This window comes from Sorex araneus, chromosome 4 (genome assembly GCF_027595985.1).
Source record: "Sorex araneus isolate mSorAra2 chromosome 4, mSorAra2.pri, whole genome shotgun sequence".
Classification (NCBI taxonomy): domain Eukaryota; kingdom Metazoa; phylum Chordata; class Mammalia; order Eulipotyphla; family Soricidae; genus Sorex; species Sorex araneus.
Window position 1 is genome coordinate 55,982,685 of NC_073305.1, and position 17,277 is coordinate 55,999,961.

The 17,277-nt window shown below is 35.8% G+C and overlaps 1 protein-coding gene across 9 annotated transcripts in view; it reads right to left on the reverse strand.

Moving 5' to 3' along the window:
- The window catches only part of FHIT (fragile histidine triad diadenosine triphosphatase), a 1,667,781-nt gene that overhangs the window by 200,178 nt on the left and 1,450,326 nt on the right, over positions 1-17,277 (reverse strand). For all 9 annotated transcript variants that reach the window (XM_055135669.1, XM_055135666.1, XM_055135667.1 and 6 more), the window contains one exon: positions 17,038-17,106. In XM_055135669.1, coding sequence (XP_054991644.1) covers positions 17,038-17,106 — 69 coding nt within the window. The remainder of the gene's footprint in view (positions 1-17,037; positions 17,107-17,277) is intronic.

Genomic DNA, 17,277 nt, shown 5'->3' on the forward strand with positions numbered 1-17,277 from the left:
AATGGAAGTGAGCTGGGCCACATTCAGATTTGCTACAATTTTACTCCTGACTCTGTGCTCAGGGATCACATCTTCCTCTGTGTGTAGGGGACTATATGTGGTGCTGAGAACTGACCTGACATCTGCTGCATGCAAAGCAATCACCTTACTTGCTGTCCTACCTCTCCAGCCCTCATAAATGAAAGTACAAATATGGGGGACTGGAGATATAGAATAGTTGGCAGGGTGCTTGCCTTGTAAACAGCAGACACACATTCGATTCCTGGCATTCCATATATTCCCCCGAGCTCCACTGAGGGTGATCCCTGAGTGTAGAGCCAGGTATAGGTCCTGAGCACAGGTGGGTGTGGGCCCAGAGCAAAGCACAACAAAAAAGTACAAATACCAATGGGTATGGTTGACTGATCGGTTTTCTAAACGTGATTGCATGACTCTGGGGCTGGTCTTGAGATTCAACCCAAGGAGATTCAATCAGACATGTTCAATTATAGGAACCTTAATGAAGCTCAAATTCCAGGGCTTTTGCAGATTTTGTTTCCAAAAGGTCACATTCTCCTTCCATATTCTATGAAATCATCTAAACAACTGAATGTTAACAAATGGAGAAAGCTGTGAGTGAATAGTGCATCACAGGAATATCAACACAATCATCACAGGTACATGTGTGTCTGTTATGTGTATATACATAAGTGCATAGATATGTATGTATAAGTAAGTATGCATAAATATTTTAGAACATAACCAGTCTTCATAATTCCTAGAATTTGCAAAGTCTTCTATCTTAAACTGCATTCTTAATCTGGGATTTAAAAAGAATTCTAATAGCAAATGCAAATTTTTAAGGTATCTGTGTAAATATTTAACATTTACCAGCTGGAGAAGAACATCAAAGGGCCAAAGCTCATGAATGTGGAAGGCCCTGATTTGATCCTTGGCAATGTGTGGTCACCAGAGAACCATTGGGAGTGACCCCAGAGCACAAAACCTGAAGAAGCCCGTGAGCATTGCCAGGGGGCCCCTTTATTTATTTACTTTTTTTCAGTCACAATTTCCCAACTTTCAGAGTAATTCACATAGGGGCCTGTTGCTTAAAATGGATGGAATTACATGTGGTTAAGACTTACCTAACTAAAATTTAAAGACATTAGAAAACTTTTTCAGGCAATCTGCATGAGATGATGCATCAAATTTGTAGTGTTTCAGTGTCTAAAAGCTGTTTCTGAACCAGAATGATTTTCCCTCTCTTATTTTCATATCTAGCTAATTACTTCGTTAATATTTCCATCCAAAAAATAAAATAAAATTCTGAGGTAGCAGAATGATCCTTAGGACAGTCTCTGCTTCTTTCAAAAGAGACTATTGTTGTCACATCGAAAACTGTAAATAGTATCCAGGGTGATATTTAATTTTTAGTTTATGCCAACATTTAGTGGAAATGTCTAAGTTTTGAAATAGTAGGGAGCTCACATTCCATCTGGTGTGTTTTCATTTTATCTCCTCTTCTCAGTGAATTTTAAAAGTCAACTGCGGTGTCAATATCCTTTCTGCTATGCTAATGTGGCCTCCATGTGGAAATCAAAGGGAAGGAATCCTCAGGGCAAGTGGTTTTCTCAACCGAACTAGTTAATGTCCTGGAATCACAAAGTATCTGAGTTTAAAGTATGCTTAGAGGTGACTGAGAGTCAATGAATGCCTCTCAGTTTGAGAATAGGGAAACTGAGCCCTAGACAAAGGGAACTGACCAAAGACTCATTAATAATAGACCCAGGATATGGGCCGCTACAGGAGGGAAGCAAAGTGGTCACTTCTTTCCCTGAACCTGCTGACCCTTTATCCGAATATGTGCCCTGTGGTACTTCATGGTTTCTACTCCTCAACAGTCATTGTAGCTTAGTTCTTATCTATGTGAGGCAAGTTAATATTTCAAAGTGACTACTGGTGTTCCATTTCCCCCTTGACCCGCTTCTGGCTAAATGGAAGTGTATCCACAGCTTAGAAGTTGTCTCTTGCAGTTACTGAGTTGGCTTCTAAGTGCCCCAGTGTTAAAGAGAAATGATTCATGCAGGGATAAGGAGACTGAATAGCAATACCCACCATCGTCAGGCTTGAACAAAAGAATTTCATACTGGAGAAGAGATATAAAGAAAGAAAGATAAAATAAAGAAAAGGAGAAAGATAAATATGTGGAGGAGAGGGAAGGAGAGAGAGGTCCAGATAGAAATATATATCTAGGGACAGAGAAAAAGAAAATTCTCACTAGTGCAACATGTTTTACCACTGTTCTTTCCCCACATCCAGGCTAAAACCTTTGGTTTAGAGATACGTTTCTTTAATATTTGCTGCTGCATGCAGAGTCTTGCAAGCTACCCGTGACGTATTCTATATGCCAAAAACAGTAACGATAATGTGCTCTTCATGTTCCTGGAGCAAACAGACGCCATTGGGTTACACTAGCATGCAAGAGGGACAAATGAGCATTACTCATGTCTGCTTGAGAATTCGATGAGCAATGCGAGGACAGTGATACAGTGATATTTGCTGCTAACCAATTTCAACCAATTTAGTGATTAATATAACATAATTTAAAAAAATCTTAGGTCTGGGTGTCAGGAATCCAAAATGGGTTTCAACTGACTAAAATCAGGGGGCCATGGATTTATGTACCATTCAAGTCTCCAGGGGAGAATCTATTTTCTTGCCTTTTCTAGCTTCTAGAGATGCCTAGTACATGGCCCACTTCCATTTTCAGAGCCAGAAATGACCAGCAGCCATGTTATCTTTCTCATTCTTTACTAGTCTAACTCCTCTGCTCTACTCATTTATCTTTAAGGCCCTTGTGATTATATAGTACCCACTTAGATAAACCAGAGTAATCTCCTTTTCTGAATATTCATTGATTACAGGCATCACTTCTATGTGCTTCCTTAATTCTTCTTTGTCATGTGACTTGTTCATAAGTTCTGGAGATAATGCAACTTTTTTAAAAAAAATTTTTATAATTTTTTTTAAATTAGTGAATCACCATGAGGGTACAGTTACAGATTTACATATTTTCGTGTTTGTGTTTTGGTCATACAATGCTCAAGAACTCCATGAGTGCCCATTCTCCACCACCGATGATGGCAGTATTCCTCCCACCCCCCAATCTCATCCCTCCCCCACCCCACACCACCTCTGTGGCAGGGCATTCCCTTTTGTTCTCTCCGGTGTTGTGGTTTTCAATAGGGGTATTGAGTATTCAATCTATAGTCTACTTTCAGCACGCATCTCCCATCCTGAGCGGTTCCTCCAACCACACTTTACTTGGTGTTCCCTTCTTTGTGTGAGCTGCCTTTTCCCCCAGCATGTGAGGCCAGTTTCCAAGCTGTGGGGAAGACCTCCTGGCCCTTATCTCTTCTAGTCTTGGGTGTTAGTCTCCTATTCTGTTATTTTATATTCCACAGATGAGTGCAATCTTTCTATGTCTGTATCCCTCTTTCAGACTCATTTCACTTAGCATGATACTTTCCATGTTGATCCACTTATAAGAGAAATAATGCAACTTTTTTAGTGGACATTCTCCTACCCTATAAGAGCAGTTTCCCTTTGGACTTGAGAATCCAAGGATAAAGTGGATTTATGCTCTTGTAGAGTAGTGACAACTTTTTTTTGTAAGTAGTGTTACCAAATTACAATGTAAAACCTGCATGTATTGTATTATTCATGGAAGCTACAAGTATTCATAAAGCCAAAGATATTATCATCAGTCTTGGTAGAACAAAGGAGCACATGAAATATTTCTAGGTCCTTGGTGTTAGTATCCTTACACCAGCCTATTGTTAAAGATTAAACTAAAACATTTTTTCAACAAGGTCTGAGAAGTATACTATAAGTTGGTGCATGAGTATATTCTGTTTCTTGTTTTTCATTTTTTTTTACTGTCTTCAATTTCTACTTGTTTATATTGAATCACCATGAGATACACACACAGTTACAAAGTTGTTTGTGATTGGGTTTCATTCATGTAATGTTTCAGCACCCATCCCTTCACCAGTGTATATTTCCCACCACCAATGTCTAGTTTCCCTCCCTCCACTCTCCCTCACGGTTTTCCTCTATGGCAGACCTCTCTCTCTCTCTCTCTCTCTCTCTCTCTCTCTCTCTCTCTTCCCCCTCCTTTCCTCCCTCCCTCTCTCCTTCTCTCCCTCTCTCCTTCTCTCTCTCTCTCTCTCTCTCTATCTCTCTCTCTCTTTTTAAGGTGCTGTGGTTTGCAATACTGGTACCGAAAGATTATCATGTTTGTCACTTTACCTTCTTTCAGCACTCAGTTCTTGTCCACAGTGATCGTTTCCAGTCTCCAACCATCATTGTCATAGTGGTCCCTTCTCTGTCTTAACCGCCCTCCCCACACTTATATCAAACTTCCAAACTATGAACCCATCTTCCTTGCCCTCATTTCTACTGCATTTGGACAATAGTCTCATATTGTTTTTTAATATATAATGAGTGCAATATTCTATGTCTGAATATTCTTTTAGACCAAAGACTTATTCACCTTCTCCTATCTCAGGATCCTTTCTCTGTCAGTTATTCTTAACAACTTTCTATACTATTCATATGGGTATGCCTGCTTATTTCTCCAGATTCAACTTACTCTCAGTTTGCAGGAATTTGTTATTTCTCATTGCCTAATAGTTCTGCTTTTCTCATCTAGTATTTGAACAGTAAGCATACCATTTCCAAGATAGAGCGCAGGGTGCACTCACAGGGTGCAGTGATGATGTGAGTGCCAAAATGTTTAAATGAAAGGGTCTACAACTTTCAAAGTTGAGCAGAGGAGAAAAATTTTCTTGCTCTAATGAGAATACTGGCAAAAAGCACAAAGTGTCCTTCATGTACAGATGGTCAGAAATTATGTCAGGATCAAAGACACCCCAGGAATGCTGAAGCCATAGATCATCAACCATCAAAGTGAGATTGTCCTCCGAGTAGATAGTAGCATGTATTAGGACTATACCTCAAACCAGGCAAGACCTATTTCTTAGACACTAGAAACTAAACAAAAAATTGTCAAGCATCACGTAACTCCTTCTAATACCAAACAAAATGTTCACTATGTCCTCAGTGAATAGAATGTTGAATCAGAAGATTGTAAACAATATAGGGCTGAATTTTAACTCAGGTTCTGAACTAAAGCTAGCACTGAATGCACTGCCTGAAACTTGTCCTTGGTGATCATAGTATCTCCCTTGCCAGGACGTATACCAGGGATGTTGGTAGTGGGGAATGTGCACTGGTGGAGGGATGGGTCTTTGATCATTGTGTGATTGCAACCCAAACATGAAAGCTTATAACTATCTCGTGGTAATTCAATAAAACTTAAAAAAAAAGAAAAAAGAAACTTGGCCTTAGACTAATGAAGCATTTTGCCATCACAAGCAGAACTGAACTTTGAGAGTGAAAAAGATTTCTTTTGGTATAGTACAGATGATGATTATAAAATTAATAATGGTTAATACTTAAACAAAGCCCAGCCCTAATAAGGCATGACATAGTGATAGAGAAGAAATAGGAGATTAGACAAATGAATGGGGAATAGAAAAGCACCAAGTATTGCATGAGGAGGAATACCTGTGTTCCTGAATCTTTTCCTCTGCCTCTCAGCATGCTCTTAGGGAAATGTAACCTGCAGAACAATGATTTTTTTTTCCAGAAAAGCCATAGAAACTCCCAAAAGGCCATTGCTCAGGGTATTTAAATTTAGTGGCATGTCACATAGGAATACTTGTTTTTTACCAAAATTAAAGTCAATTTCTTTTACTACATTCACCAAGCAGCTATCCATAAAAGTTTTCAATAAGTTTCTTTTAAAATAAGAACATAAAATATATAAAATATTAAAAGATATCTAATTTATATTTTAAGTTATAGAATCATTGTATATTGAGTTTATAAATGTTTCAGAAATGACAAAGAATATGAAGAAAAAATTAATGGAATGATCTCTGATTCTACTAATCACTTAGAATCCCTTTAATGAGCAGTTGCCTACACTTTCACAATGTTCTCTGTTTAGGTCCCATTGTTTTCATTCAATATATTCCTTCCATTATTCTATCATTAAAATTTTAAAATACTCATATATATAAACACATGCCATATAATGCACTACAAATTGGCATTTAAATATTTCAGAGGTGAAATATTTTCAGATTAAATATATTAAAGTTTTATAGACTTATACTTGCAGCTAATTTGGAAACTATTATACAGAGAACAATAATTTTTTTGGACCTTGATGGGACTAAATTAAAATATATCTGATTTTTTTTTTGGCAGTGCATTGACACAGTTTAAAACACTGAGTACAGCATTTGTATACAAGAAGACTGGGTTTGATCTCTGTCATCACCTGACCCCAGAGCATCAAACAATAGCCCTGAACACTACTGACTGTGACCCTCAAACAAAAATAAAGGAAAATAAAATAAAAACAAGTTCTTAAACATGAAGTTGAATATGTTATTCTACACTGGATTATTCTATTATAGAGAACATTAGTGTGGCCTTTTACTGCAGGAATTTCATATTAAAACTGATTGTACAAATAGGCATAGACTTCAGAGTTAGTTTTCGTGATTTTATTCTGGGTTAATGAGCAAAGTATTACTGAACTTCTAGGCCAGTGTCTCTCAATCAGTACCATATGAGTCCCTGTGGGCCCACAGCTTATTTGAAGGAGATTAATGGCAAAAGTCTGCATAAAGGGACCATACCATTTGACTAGGGAGCCAACTGGTAGGACAAAAGGGCCAAAGAAAGGAAAAGGGGTCAAGGCCAGAAAAAGATTGAGAAATACTGCTCTAGACCAATGGTTTTCAAAGTAAAAGTAAATACCCCTTTCCAGGTGGCACTAGTACTATCCAGTGGGGGCTGGCATCCTTGGGTACAACTGAGGAAGAGCACAATCTGTTCACTTAAAGAATCTAGATTGGGGGTGGGGGGTTGTAAAGGAGAGTGAGTTTTTGTTGTTTCTGTTCTGAAAAGAGGTAGCAGGTCAAATAAGTTTAGGGGCATCTGTTCTAGATCTTAAATTTTTAAACTTTGACCATACCTGGGCTTGCAGAAGTGAAAATGGGGGTTCAGAAAATTTTGGTAACAGCAAAATGTTACTGAATGCATAGCTACCAAAATTAATTCAAAATCACGTATGCAATGAATCCCAGGTGTTTATGATAGCATTTGCCTAAACTGTAGCTCTTAGGCGAAAAGGGATCATGAGTGAAACAGGTTTAAGAAGCCCTGCTTCTTAAATCTGATATTTCAACTCTACAATCTCATTCTTTTCTCATCAGGCTTTTTGTTTGTTTGTTTAGAAATGCAAAGCCATTGAGCTGAAGAATGGAGAATGAAGCTCTGAATTCAGAGGAACAGGAATAAAAGGGTACCAATCAACACACATTTCCTGAGAATCTTCTCCATTAGGTGCTGGGGAATATTGGGTGTGAAAATATAGAGGGGGAAAAAACATGATTAAGTAACCTCTTAGAGTTCACAGATGATAAAAAGTGAAAAAAGAACCCAGACAGGAGCCAAGCAGCCAGAACATGAATCCAAGGTCTCTTTCTACATTTTGTGGCCTCACAATTTTTTTTATGTCTTTCTCTGTATTTTCCTTTTTGTCTATTTACTTATCTACTGAATATAAGCATAGATCTTTGCAGTTTTGCACTTGGATATACTCGTTTATCAGCATGCTGATATCATGATCACATAATTTCCTTCTTTGACAGTACTGTCAATTTATGAAAATCTCATCTCTGATCTCTTAAAAATCCTGATTCAGCTCTCTGCTAAGTCATCAATAGATGATCCCCCACCCCATAAACAGCCTCCTTCAGCTCCCTGTGTTCTGATTTTATCACAAGACCGAAAGGAAAATATGTTCCAGCACCTCCAAGGGAGGTCAAAAGCAAACTTAATGTGGTTAGAAAATAGTCCAAGAAAACATGCTCAGTTGCTTATTTATGTTACCAAAAAAAAAAAATGGTTTAGCTTCAGTTTTCATATCAACAGATATGGCCAATATCACCAAAGATACCAGCAAAAAATTCATACAAGAATTTGAGCCAACAATGCAATATTCCTCATCAATAACTCTTGAGAGTTTTCTAAGATCCAAAGATCTCTTAACAAAAAAACAAGATGCTGGAGCAAGGCTGCATTTTAGTGCAGAGGGAATATTCTATGAGTTCCTTAGTTACTGCTAATGTAAGAAGGATTTCCAAAGGTACTGGTGCAGCTGGCCTAGAAGATATTTATGGTCCATTGAGAGTTGTAAGCAAGGACTGTTTCTTTTTGAGAAAAAAAAAAAACAGGCAGCAATTTCCTTTTAAATATTTTAGTGTGTTATCATGACATGAATGCACTATAAGCTATGCAAAAGTATTTAAGAGGTTCAATGCACAAAACCAGCTCAGAAGGATGACCTTGGGAGTTGTGGAAATATGCTGGAGTGTGTTGATGACTTCCTTGATTAAAAAAAAAAAACTATAATAGGAGTTACAATAAACATACCAGGGGAAGTAGTATATTATATCCTACAAGCAAAGAAAATGCCCAGCTTTCGAAAATGCCAATTTCCTTTACTGTATCACATACTTAATTTGCAGTGGTATGTCCAAGACCTATTGAGTTTACTAGAAATCTAGGTTGTGGGGTGTGTGTGGGTGTGTGGATGTGCACACATATAAATGTCTCTAAGATGAAACAAATCTTGGCAAAATGCTAAATCTGAAATTTGGCATTGGAAGTAATAGTCATTAAGAAAATCACTTCTCTTGCTAAAAAGGAAACAAAAGTTTCCTCAAACCAAAGTGAAGAAAATGGCAATAAGGAGGACTTTGTAGTTAAGTAGATTTTAGTATAAATAAGTGTTGCCACAAACAGGTTACAAGGCAAACAAGACCTTTGTGAGGTCAGCTTCAATTGAATGGTATTAATGATGTTTACCCTAAAACCCTTACAAAGGTTAAAGTAATGGATGTATTTGGGCCTAGCATAGAGGCCATCAGTTGTAGATGCTCATTAAATGAAAATAATAATTCTCTCATCTATTATTTTTATTAGTTCATTTCTTAGGAGCAAAGATTATGAATAAGAAATTTTATTACTCTTATAAGTTCAGAAATCCAATGCTATTAGATTTTTTTCTATTACAAATATGGGAACTGAGACTTCAATGGCAAGTTCCACAATAAAGAACTTATAATGAATCACTGTATTGACCTACTGTGTAGAGTTTATAGCTATGCAGGATTTAGAACAATATATTATTAGAAAGGAATTTTGTATCTCTCAGATTTCACCTCTGAATATGTGTGGGAGTATAAAATATACTAAAAAACCTCTTTAAGAGTGAGATAAAGTGATTTGAAAGTTTCAAATACAACATCATAAATCAAAATTGCTTTCTATGAATTATTTCCTCATTGTTGCAACATAGGCTGTATACTAAAAATATTTTAAAAGTTTAATAAATGTACAAGTTACTGATCTGAAGGCTGTTGGTCCATTGGTATGTAAAATTTAGGTAGTGACATTAAACCACTATGGTCTTTCCTCAGTGTGTTCTTCAGAGTTGGGAGGCTCATGCATCTGCAGAAAAATGGCGTTCTTTCAACTTTTACTCTGAACTCCATAGAAAGCCCTCTAATACCTTCAATATAATAAAAATGTCACTGATTTAAAAATCAGAATACTTAACACTTACTGAATGTTAAGAATGTTAACAATGCACCAACCAAGTATTTCTTTAATACTTTATAAATGAGAACTCACTGAGTTCCCATAGAACCTCTTCTATAATCATTATAATTAAGAGGAGGAAAATGAGATGAGAAGTTAAGCAACTTGTGCCAGGGTATGCAGATGAGAATGGACATCAACAACTCTGGACTCAGAATCCCAGTCTCAAACACTCATAATATTTCCCCCAAAGAACAATGAATTTAAAAAAAAAACAACTGGAATAAAGTTTGGGCTGTAGACTATTAACTCATTGGAGAAGAAAGACCAAGACTTAAAAAAAAAATCAAAATAGTCCGTTTACTTATTCCCCCAAATGCATAAATTAGTTTGTAAACATACCTGATAAAATACAAAATAGAATTTTTTTTCTTTTTGCTTTTTGGGCCACACCCAGCGATGCTTAGAGGTTACTCCTGACTCTTCACTCAGCAATTACTCCTGGCAGTGCTGGGAGACCATATGGGATGCTGGGGATCGAACCTGGGTTGGCTGCATGCAAGGCAAATGCCCTGTCGCTCAGGCTCCCCAAATAGAAAATTAAAGCAGACTCTCTGTAAAGGATTCTACCTGTTTTTCATCATTGAGGCCATTTCATTTTTAAAATTTCAGCAATGTTTTTAAGCAGGAATGATCAAACTTAAGTCAACTGTTTGGTGACATATTCCTATTATCTATGTTTTTTTATGGATTTGAAAATTAGGGAAATAAACTCATCCTCTGGATTTGGAGGTTTAGAGTAAATAAATTAAGAAATTTTGCATCAAAGTATACTTTATTAAAACGAATGAAGCTGTTTGAATTTAGTAAACTAGCACTATATTAATGTAATTTAGTAATAACATGAAGCTAATATAAATAACATGCTCTGAAAATGTAAAAAATACAGATTTCAAAGACCTATATAGAAAAAGCACACAAACATCTTATTAATATATTTTCCATTAGACACATGTTTAGATGATATTTTTAGCATAAGAGGTTAAAATCATATCAATAAAATTAACTACCTATTTTTCACTTTTATGGAGATGTTACTGGCGCCCGCTCGAGCAAATCAAAGATCAACCAGATGACAAGTGATACAAGTGATTTTTCACTTTTTTAAATGTATCTACAAAAGCTGTTTCAACATTGCCATATGTAACTTGGATCATTATACTATTGGGTAGAATACAAATTGCAAAGCAGAGATGGTATATCCATGTTAGACATCATCTTATGGTGACAAAACTACAAACAGTTTGGGTGCCAAAGCTGGAATTCCAAGCAGGTTATTTTCAGAACTTTATCTCCTACCTCTTCATTAGGCAACTTAGGAGACATATCATTCCTCTCTGTTGGCATGTGATGTATAGTTGTTTCAAAGAATAAGCCCTACTCCAAGTTAAGGGGTAACAGGATTTATTTATAAGGGTTATTTGAATTCAGTGCATCATTCTTTTGCCTAAAGAATGACAAATGATAACTGAAAAAGCAAAAACATCTTTAAATGCTTTGGGGCTTTAAAATAACATTTATTTTTATCTTCTTTCCCTACTAATTCTTGTTTATTCAGCTTTTATTTTTTAAAGAGATATCATTTCAAATGTTTGGATGCTTTTCTCTTTGAGGCCATTATAATTTATATTAATAGAAAAATGTCAATGCTTAGTTGATATTTTTTCTTGTATTAATCTATTTCTGTTCATAATTTATTCTTTTTTTTTTTTTGGCTTTTTGGGTCACACCTGGCGATGCACAGGGGTTACTCCTGGCTCTGCACTCAGGAATTACCCCTGGCGGTGCTCAGGGGACCATATGGGGTGCTGGGAATCGAACCCGAGTCGGCCACATGCAAGGCAAATGCCCTACCCGCTGTGCTATTGCTCCAGCCCCCTATAATTTATTCTTTACATAACTTCTTTCCTATCCCTACACTGCACACTCTCCATTATCTAAATGTAATTGATTCATAACTTATTTGAGATCTTGATAGTATGATATTGAAATTAACTGTGGCTTGATAGTAATAATCACTGTGTAACACTGAAACAACTGTAATGAGAAGGTAGGTAGACAGCACCAACCAGTTTCTCACTCTCACTGTTCTTTCTATATTGGATGACTCCATAGTTTTTCTTGGAGGACCCTAGCCCATAATCACCACCATTATAACCTTCAATGCTTCTTAACAGTCCATTCATGGTAAGCTTAGTATAAATGCGACTCATATGAACTATAGACTTTTTTGCATTCTGTTCTCTGCTAAGAAAAAATGGAAATTATTTAAAACTGTATAAATATTTCTCTGCTAATTTCATATTTTCATCCAAGGATGATAGATTTTTACTGAATGGTAATATAACATAGAAAAGGTAAAACAAATATCTGCTCAATTTTCTTATTTATTTATTTTTATTGTTTTTTGGAACACACCCAGTGATGCTTAGGGATTACTCCTGGCCCTCCACTCAGGAATTACCCCTGGTGGTACTCTTGAGACCAGATGGGATGGCAAGGATTGAACCTGGGTCAACTGCATGCAAGACAAACGTCCTATCCACTGTCTTGAGCCCCATGCCCATTTATCTTATTAAAAGAGCTAGCAAAAAAGTAGTCAGAAAATTTGGGGTCAAAGATAATAAAATTATCACTTTTACTATAGTTTTAATTATTTGTTTATTATATCACAAGCAGTTTATTTGAGTTGAAACTTTTCCTGAATTAATTAAAACACATAGGGTTATTTTATTCTTAATACAAGAGCAAAGTTTCTTTCTTCATTTTAAATAATTTATCAAAGTTTTCTTTTATTAAAAGCAAAATAAGAGCTGCATTGTTTGGAGTAATAATAAATGATAACTAAGTTTTCATTTAAAATTCTCAACTATTCATCCCACAGTATGATAAAATCATTGAGTTCAGAGGAAAGAATAGTTATCTGCTTTTGCTACAATATTCCTTGCATTTTGAAGAGTAATCTAGGGACCCATGACTTTGAACCCCTTGTCAAATGGTGTGTGAAAGAGATCCAAGTTTAACAATAAATATTATCAGCTATATAATAGTTCCTCCAGCCTTCAGGGCCAAATGACCTGCATTTTAGCAAATTGATTTTGTTCATGCATTGTATTAAGCCAAGCAATTGTTTCCCATGATATGCTTGAACCCACAGTTGCTCTGTCTGTGAAATTCATGGTTGAATTTTTTCCAATTGCTGATAGTTATTCCCATTTGCCATAATAATAGTCACTTCCTTTGTCAGTAATGGGTTTTATATACAGTGAACAATCACAACCATTCAATGTCACCTATAAACATGTGATGAATTATCCAATACAGTTATGAATGTTGATTGTTTAGGACACAGCTAGGGTAAGTCTTACTGGGTTAATGAGATGATGACATGGCACTAGGCAATGGTTGATTTCCTTTTCTATATTAGCTATACATAAAAGTATTTGTGCCATTACAATAATCTTCATCAAGCTGTCAAGATAATGAAAGTTCCACTGTGTTCCAAGAAGTTTCACAAAAAAATGTCATAAAAATTTAAAGTGCTGATCTAGAAAGCATTTGGTAGCAAAAAATTAATAAGATACACATGGAGATCTATAAAAGCAGGGCAATCTAACCTAGGAAAGGACAGTCTTTGCATCTGGCCTAGGAAAGGATGGAGTTTGCATTCAATTTTGAGGGGGGAAAAGAGCCATCATTTGAATTAGGGAATTTTATTTGCATGAACTAAAGAAAATGGGCACACCTGATTAGGCAGTGACCCAATTTATGTAATACTAGTAATAACTGAAAGCAATTTCTTAAAGAACTTGCATAATCTAAAAATGGAAGTCATGATGAAATGGGCCAAATTTGTAAGGAGAGGAACAACAGAACCCATGGTTGATCCACAGAATGGATGTGAAAGTTCTCATGAAGAACTTTGGAACTATCCTTCTTTCATAGGACCAGTACAGGAAGCTGAACCCTTACACCCTATGTGTCCAAAGTTTCTAGAATTTTGAACTGCTATTATGTGAAGCTAATAATTATCTCTGTGTAGGCTAATAATCTTAGATTTGCCCTCTGGAATCACACAGAACATATTTAATGCTGCTTTTCATCAGCCAGTCATTCATATAGTTAGAAACAGTGACCCCACGACAACCTTTCCTCTCTAAGACTTCCCTCTTCCACATAGAGCATCTCCAATTTCAACTACTCCCCTGAGCACTGTTTCTGAGTTCTGATTTTGCAATTACCTCTCTGTGAACTTTCTCCAGTTTGTCAATATCCCTCTTAAAACAGTGCCCAGGGAGAACACAACATTCCTAGTCATTTTATAATCTAGGGCTTCTTAAGGCATCATTTTCTATTTCTGCAGCTGTAGGAATAAATACAATTACATTTTACCAAGCTCAGTCCCCTGCTGTCCCTCTTCCCTGAACCCTTCCCTCTAAAGATGTCTGTTTGCTGTACATCAGTGACAGATGCAAAATCTAGAGTGAATGCTCACATCAGTATGAAGAATGCTATTCCTTATCACTCCATCATTTTTGATTAAGATCACACAGTCTAATGTACATTATGTCTTGTACCAATAATGACTATGTAATGCTTCATGCTTTTCATATCACTTTCTAGACATTACCTTATTATATACTCAAATTGAAGAAGTACTTTTACACAAAGAGGAAAATAAATCTAAAGAGAAGTGGCTAAAGACATAGAGACAACTTGAAATAGGATTCTTAGAATGAGTGGCAAGTGGGAAGATCCAAGAACTGGCTTTGAATCAGGTTCTCCATTTACCTAACAAAGCTAAATTTTTCTAAACAAAACTAATAGTATTTATAAGAGCAGAAACAGTGATCTATAATTAAATGCTTAAGCTGTAGCAGTCTGTAGTAAGGTTCTTCGTGTATAATATATAATGCTACATACAATAATCTTTTGAATTATTTGCATTATAATCATTTTAATGATAAGGAAAATAAAACCAAGATTTAGTGATTTCTCTGCTGTCAATAATTAGTGGCAGCACGAATTCTTCCTATTTTCAGATTCACTCAATTGTTTTATACCACAATAATCTGGAACACTCTTTACACTGGAATAATGCTTACCAGTTGATTGATAAAAACAACTCATAATGATTACTTCTACTAAGATGTTCCTGCAAATAGGTAGGGGGTTGGATCACGTGTTGTTTCATCTATGGGAACATGAACACAAAGAAATAAAGCAGGGGAAAAAAGGGACCCCTCCTTTACCACAGCACTGAATAATGCATCTTGAACTGGCTTATATTGTAGCCCTGCAACCCTGTAACACTCATATTTGGATTATAAACAAGGCTTTAAGATGATGATTCAGTCTAAGAAATCAGTTTTATCAAATACCATTTTGGCAGTATTCAATTGTAGGTAAATCAAGCACTAATTTATTTATTAAAATAGCCTGCACTTGGCAACATTTTGTTAACCTTACTATATGCTAACAAGGTCAGTAATTATATTTTAATGCATCTTTTTTTTTTTTTTTTTTTTTTTTTTTTTTTTTTTTGCTTTTTGGGTCACACCCAGCGATGCTCAGGGGTTACTCCTGGCTTTGCACTCAGGAATTACTCCTGGCGGTGCTTGGGGGACCATATGGGATGCCGGGGATCGAACCCGGGTCGGCCGCGTGCAAGGCAAACGCCCTACCCACTGTGCTATCGCTCTGGCCCCCTTAATGCATCTTTTTAATAATTACTCCATTCTGATTTTCTTCTAACTCAAACTAAGCCCTTACCAACATCAAACCGTATTCCATATTCAATGAAAATAAATTTAAATTGCACTGCTACAGTCTGTAGCAGTGGAAAAATCTAAATTTGGGGGAAAGTCTATTCTTAAACTCCTAAGGCATGCATCAAAAACTTTGGGGGACTTTTATACTCATGCAGTTAATGACTGTTTATATCTCTGACATCTACTGAATCAGACTTCCTCATAAAAAGACCTGGGTATCAAGATTTGCAGAAATTGTTTCACTGGTCAGCACTTAGAATACTTCTCTCTTACACAGATATACCCTTAGAAAATTGAACATGAGATAGTGAGGTGTGCTACAAAGATATAATTACCAGTGACCTAAAAGGATAAAGTAAATCCTAGAAAAACTAATATTATTAATAACCTTTATGGTAATTTTCAATATCTGGTATTCATTTTAATATATAATTACTTCAAAAATCTATAACGATGAAAAATGCATAGGTTTTTTGATGCCTAAGAATCAGATAGGGATAGTCTTATGAATTTACCTGGTAGAACATGACAAATAAATATATATATGTATATATATGTATATACTTAGAACATTAATTTCAAAGGGTTATAGCATAAGTGGAAGATAATTAAAATAGTCCCTCTGTTCTATTTGACATCATGGGAGACATGACTGTTCAATCACCATCCTTTTTCTCATCACATCCAAGACAATTACAAAGACACTTCTTATCAAAGGTTCCAAGATAGCATTGGAATCTGGCAAGTTGCTACATATAGAAAATACATTTGCCTTTTTATGAGTAGTATACTAGTTAAACTGAAATGATCTGATCACATATTATATCAACATATCCATTATAGACCGTGTTTCTTTTGATGCAAATAACCTAAAGTTTTCATGTAGGAGACACACTAGAAGCGGATTTTCTAGCTATTACTTATTCATTGTTGTGGTGGTTTGAATGGGAATATCCAGAAACTAGTTTACTACTAAATCATTCAGCACTTACTCCTCTGTTTTTTGATATATGGTTTATATTAACATATTTCAAATTAATCTATTTTAAGCTTTTAAATTTTAAATAAAACCATTATGTTAAACAGGCTGAGTTCAAAAACTGTATTAAGAGGCTTTTTTTTAAACTATTAATTTGTAGTCTGCATGACTTTCATTGGTGGCATTATAGATTTTATCCTATGGACATGGTGTCATATTTTCTTAGAAATAATTAGTATCTTGATAAATGACAAGAAAAAAATCACAATAAAACTTGGTTTCTGCAAGGTTCTGTTTGAAAAGCAATGTCATCGCAATTGATTTTTGTAAAATTCCATGATGATCATTTTGGTTCTTAGCCTCCACTACCATTTCCAAAGCCATAATTGGATGGAATTCCATTTAAGACCACATCCAGGGGGATACCTGGTATGTTAGGATGCTTTTATCATACCAGTAGTCCCTGTAATCAAACAATAAGATCAGAGAGAGCAGACATACCTCATCATAGATGCTGTCATTCCTGCGAAAGTCACCAGCCTTCCTGGGAAGAATGTGGACATGAACATGCTGAAAAGGGATAAGAAAGAAAATATAAAATGTGTCTACATATACACACATATTTTGACACCTTCCTTTCCTTTTGATGAAAGTTACAGCAGCAGTGTTGCTGCTGCTGTAAATGAAATTCACACACAACTGACTATGGTATTCATTGGAAGTCATAAACTTAGTTGCAGT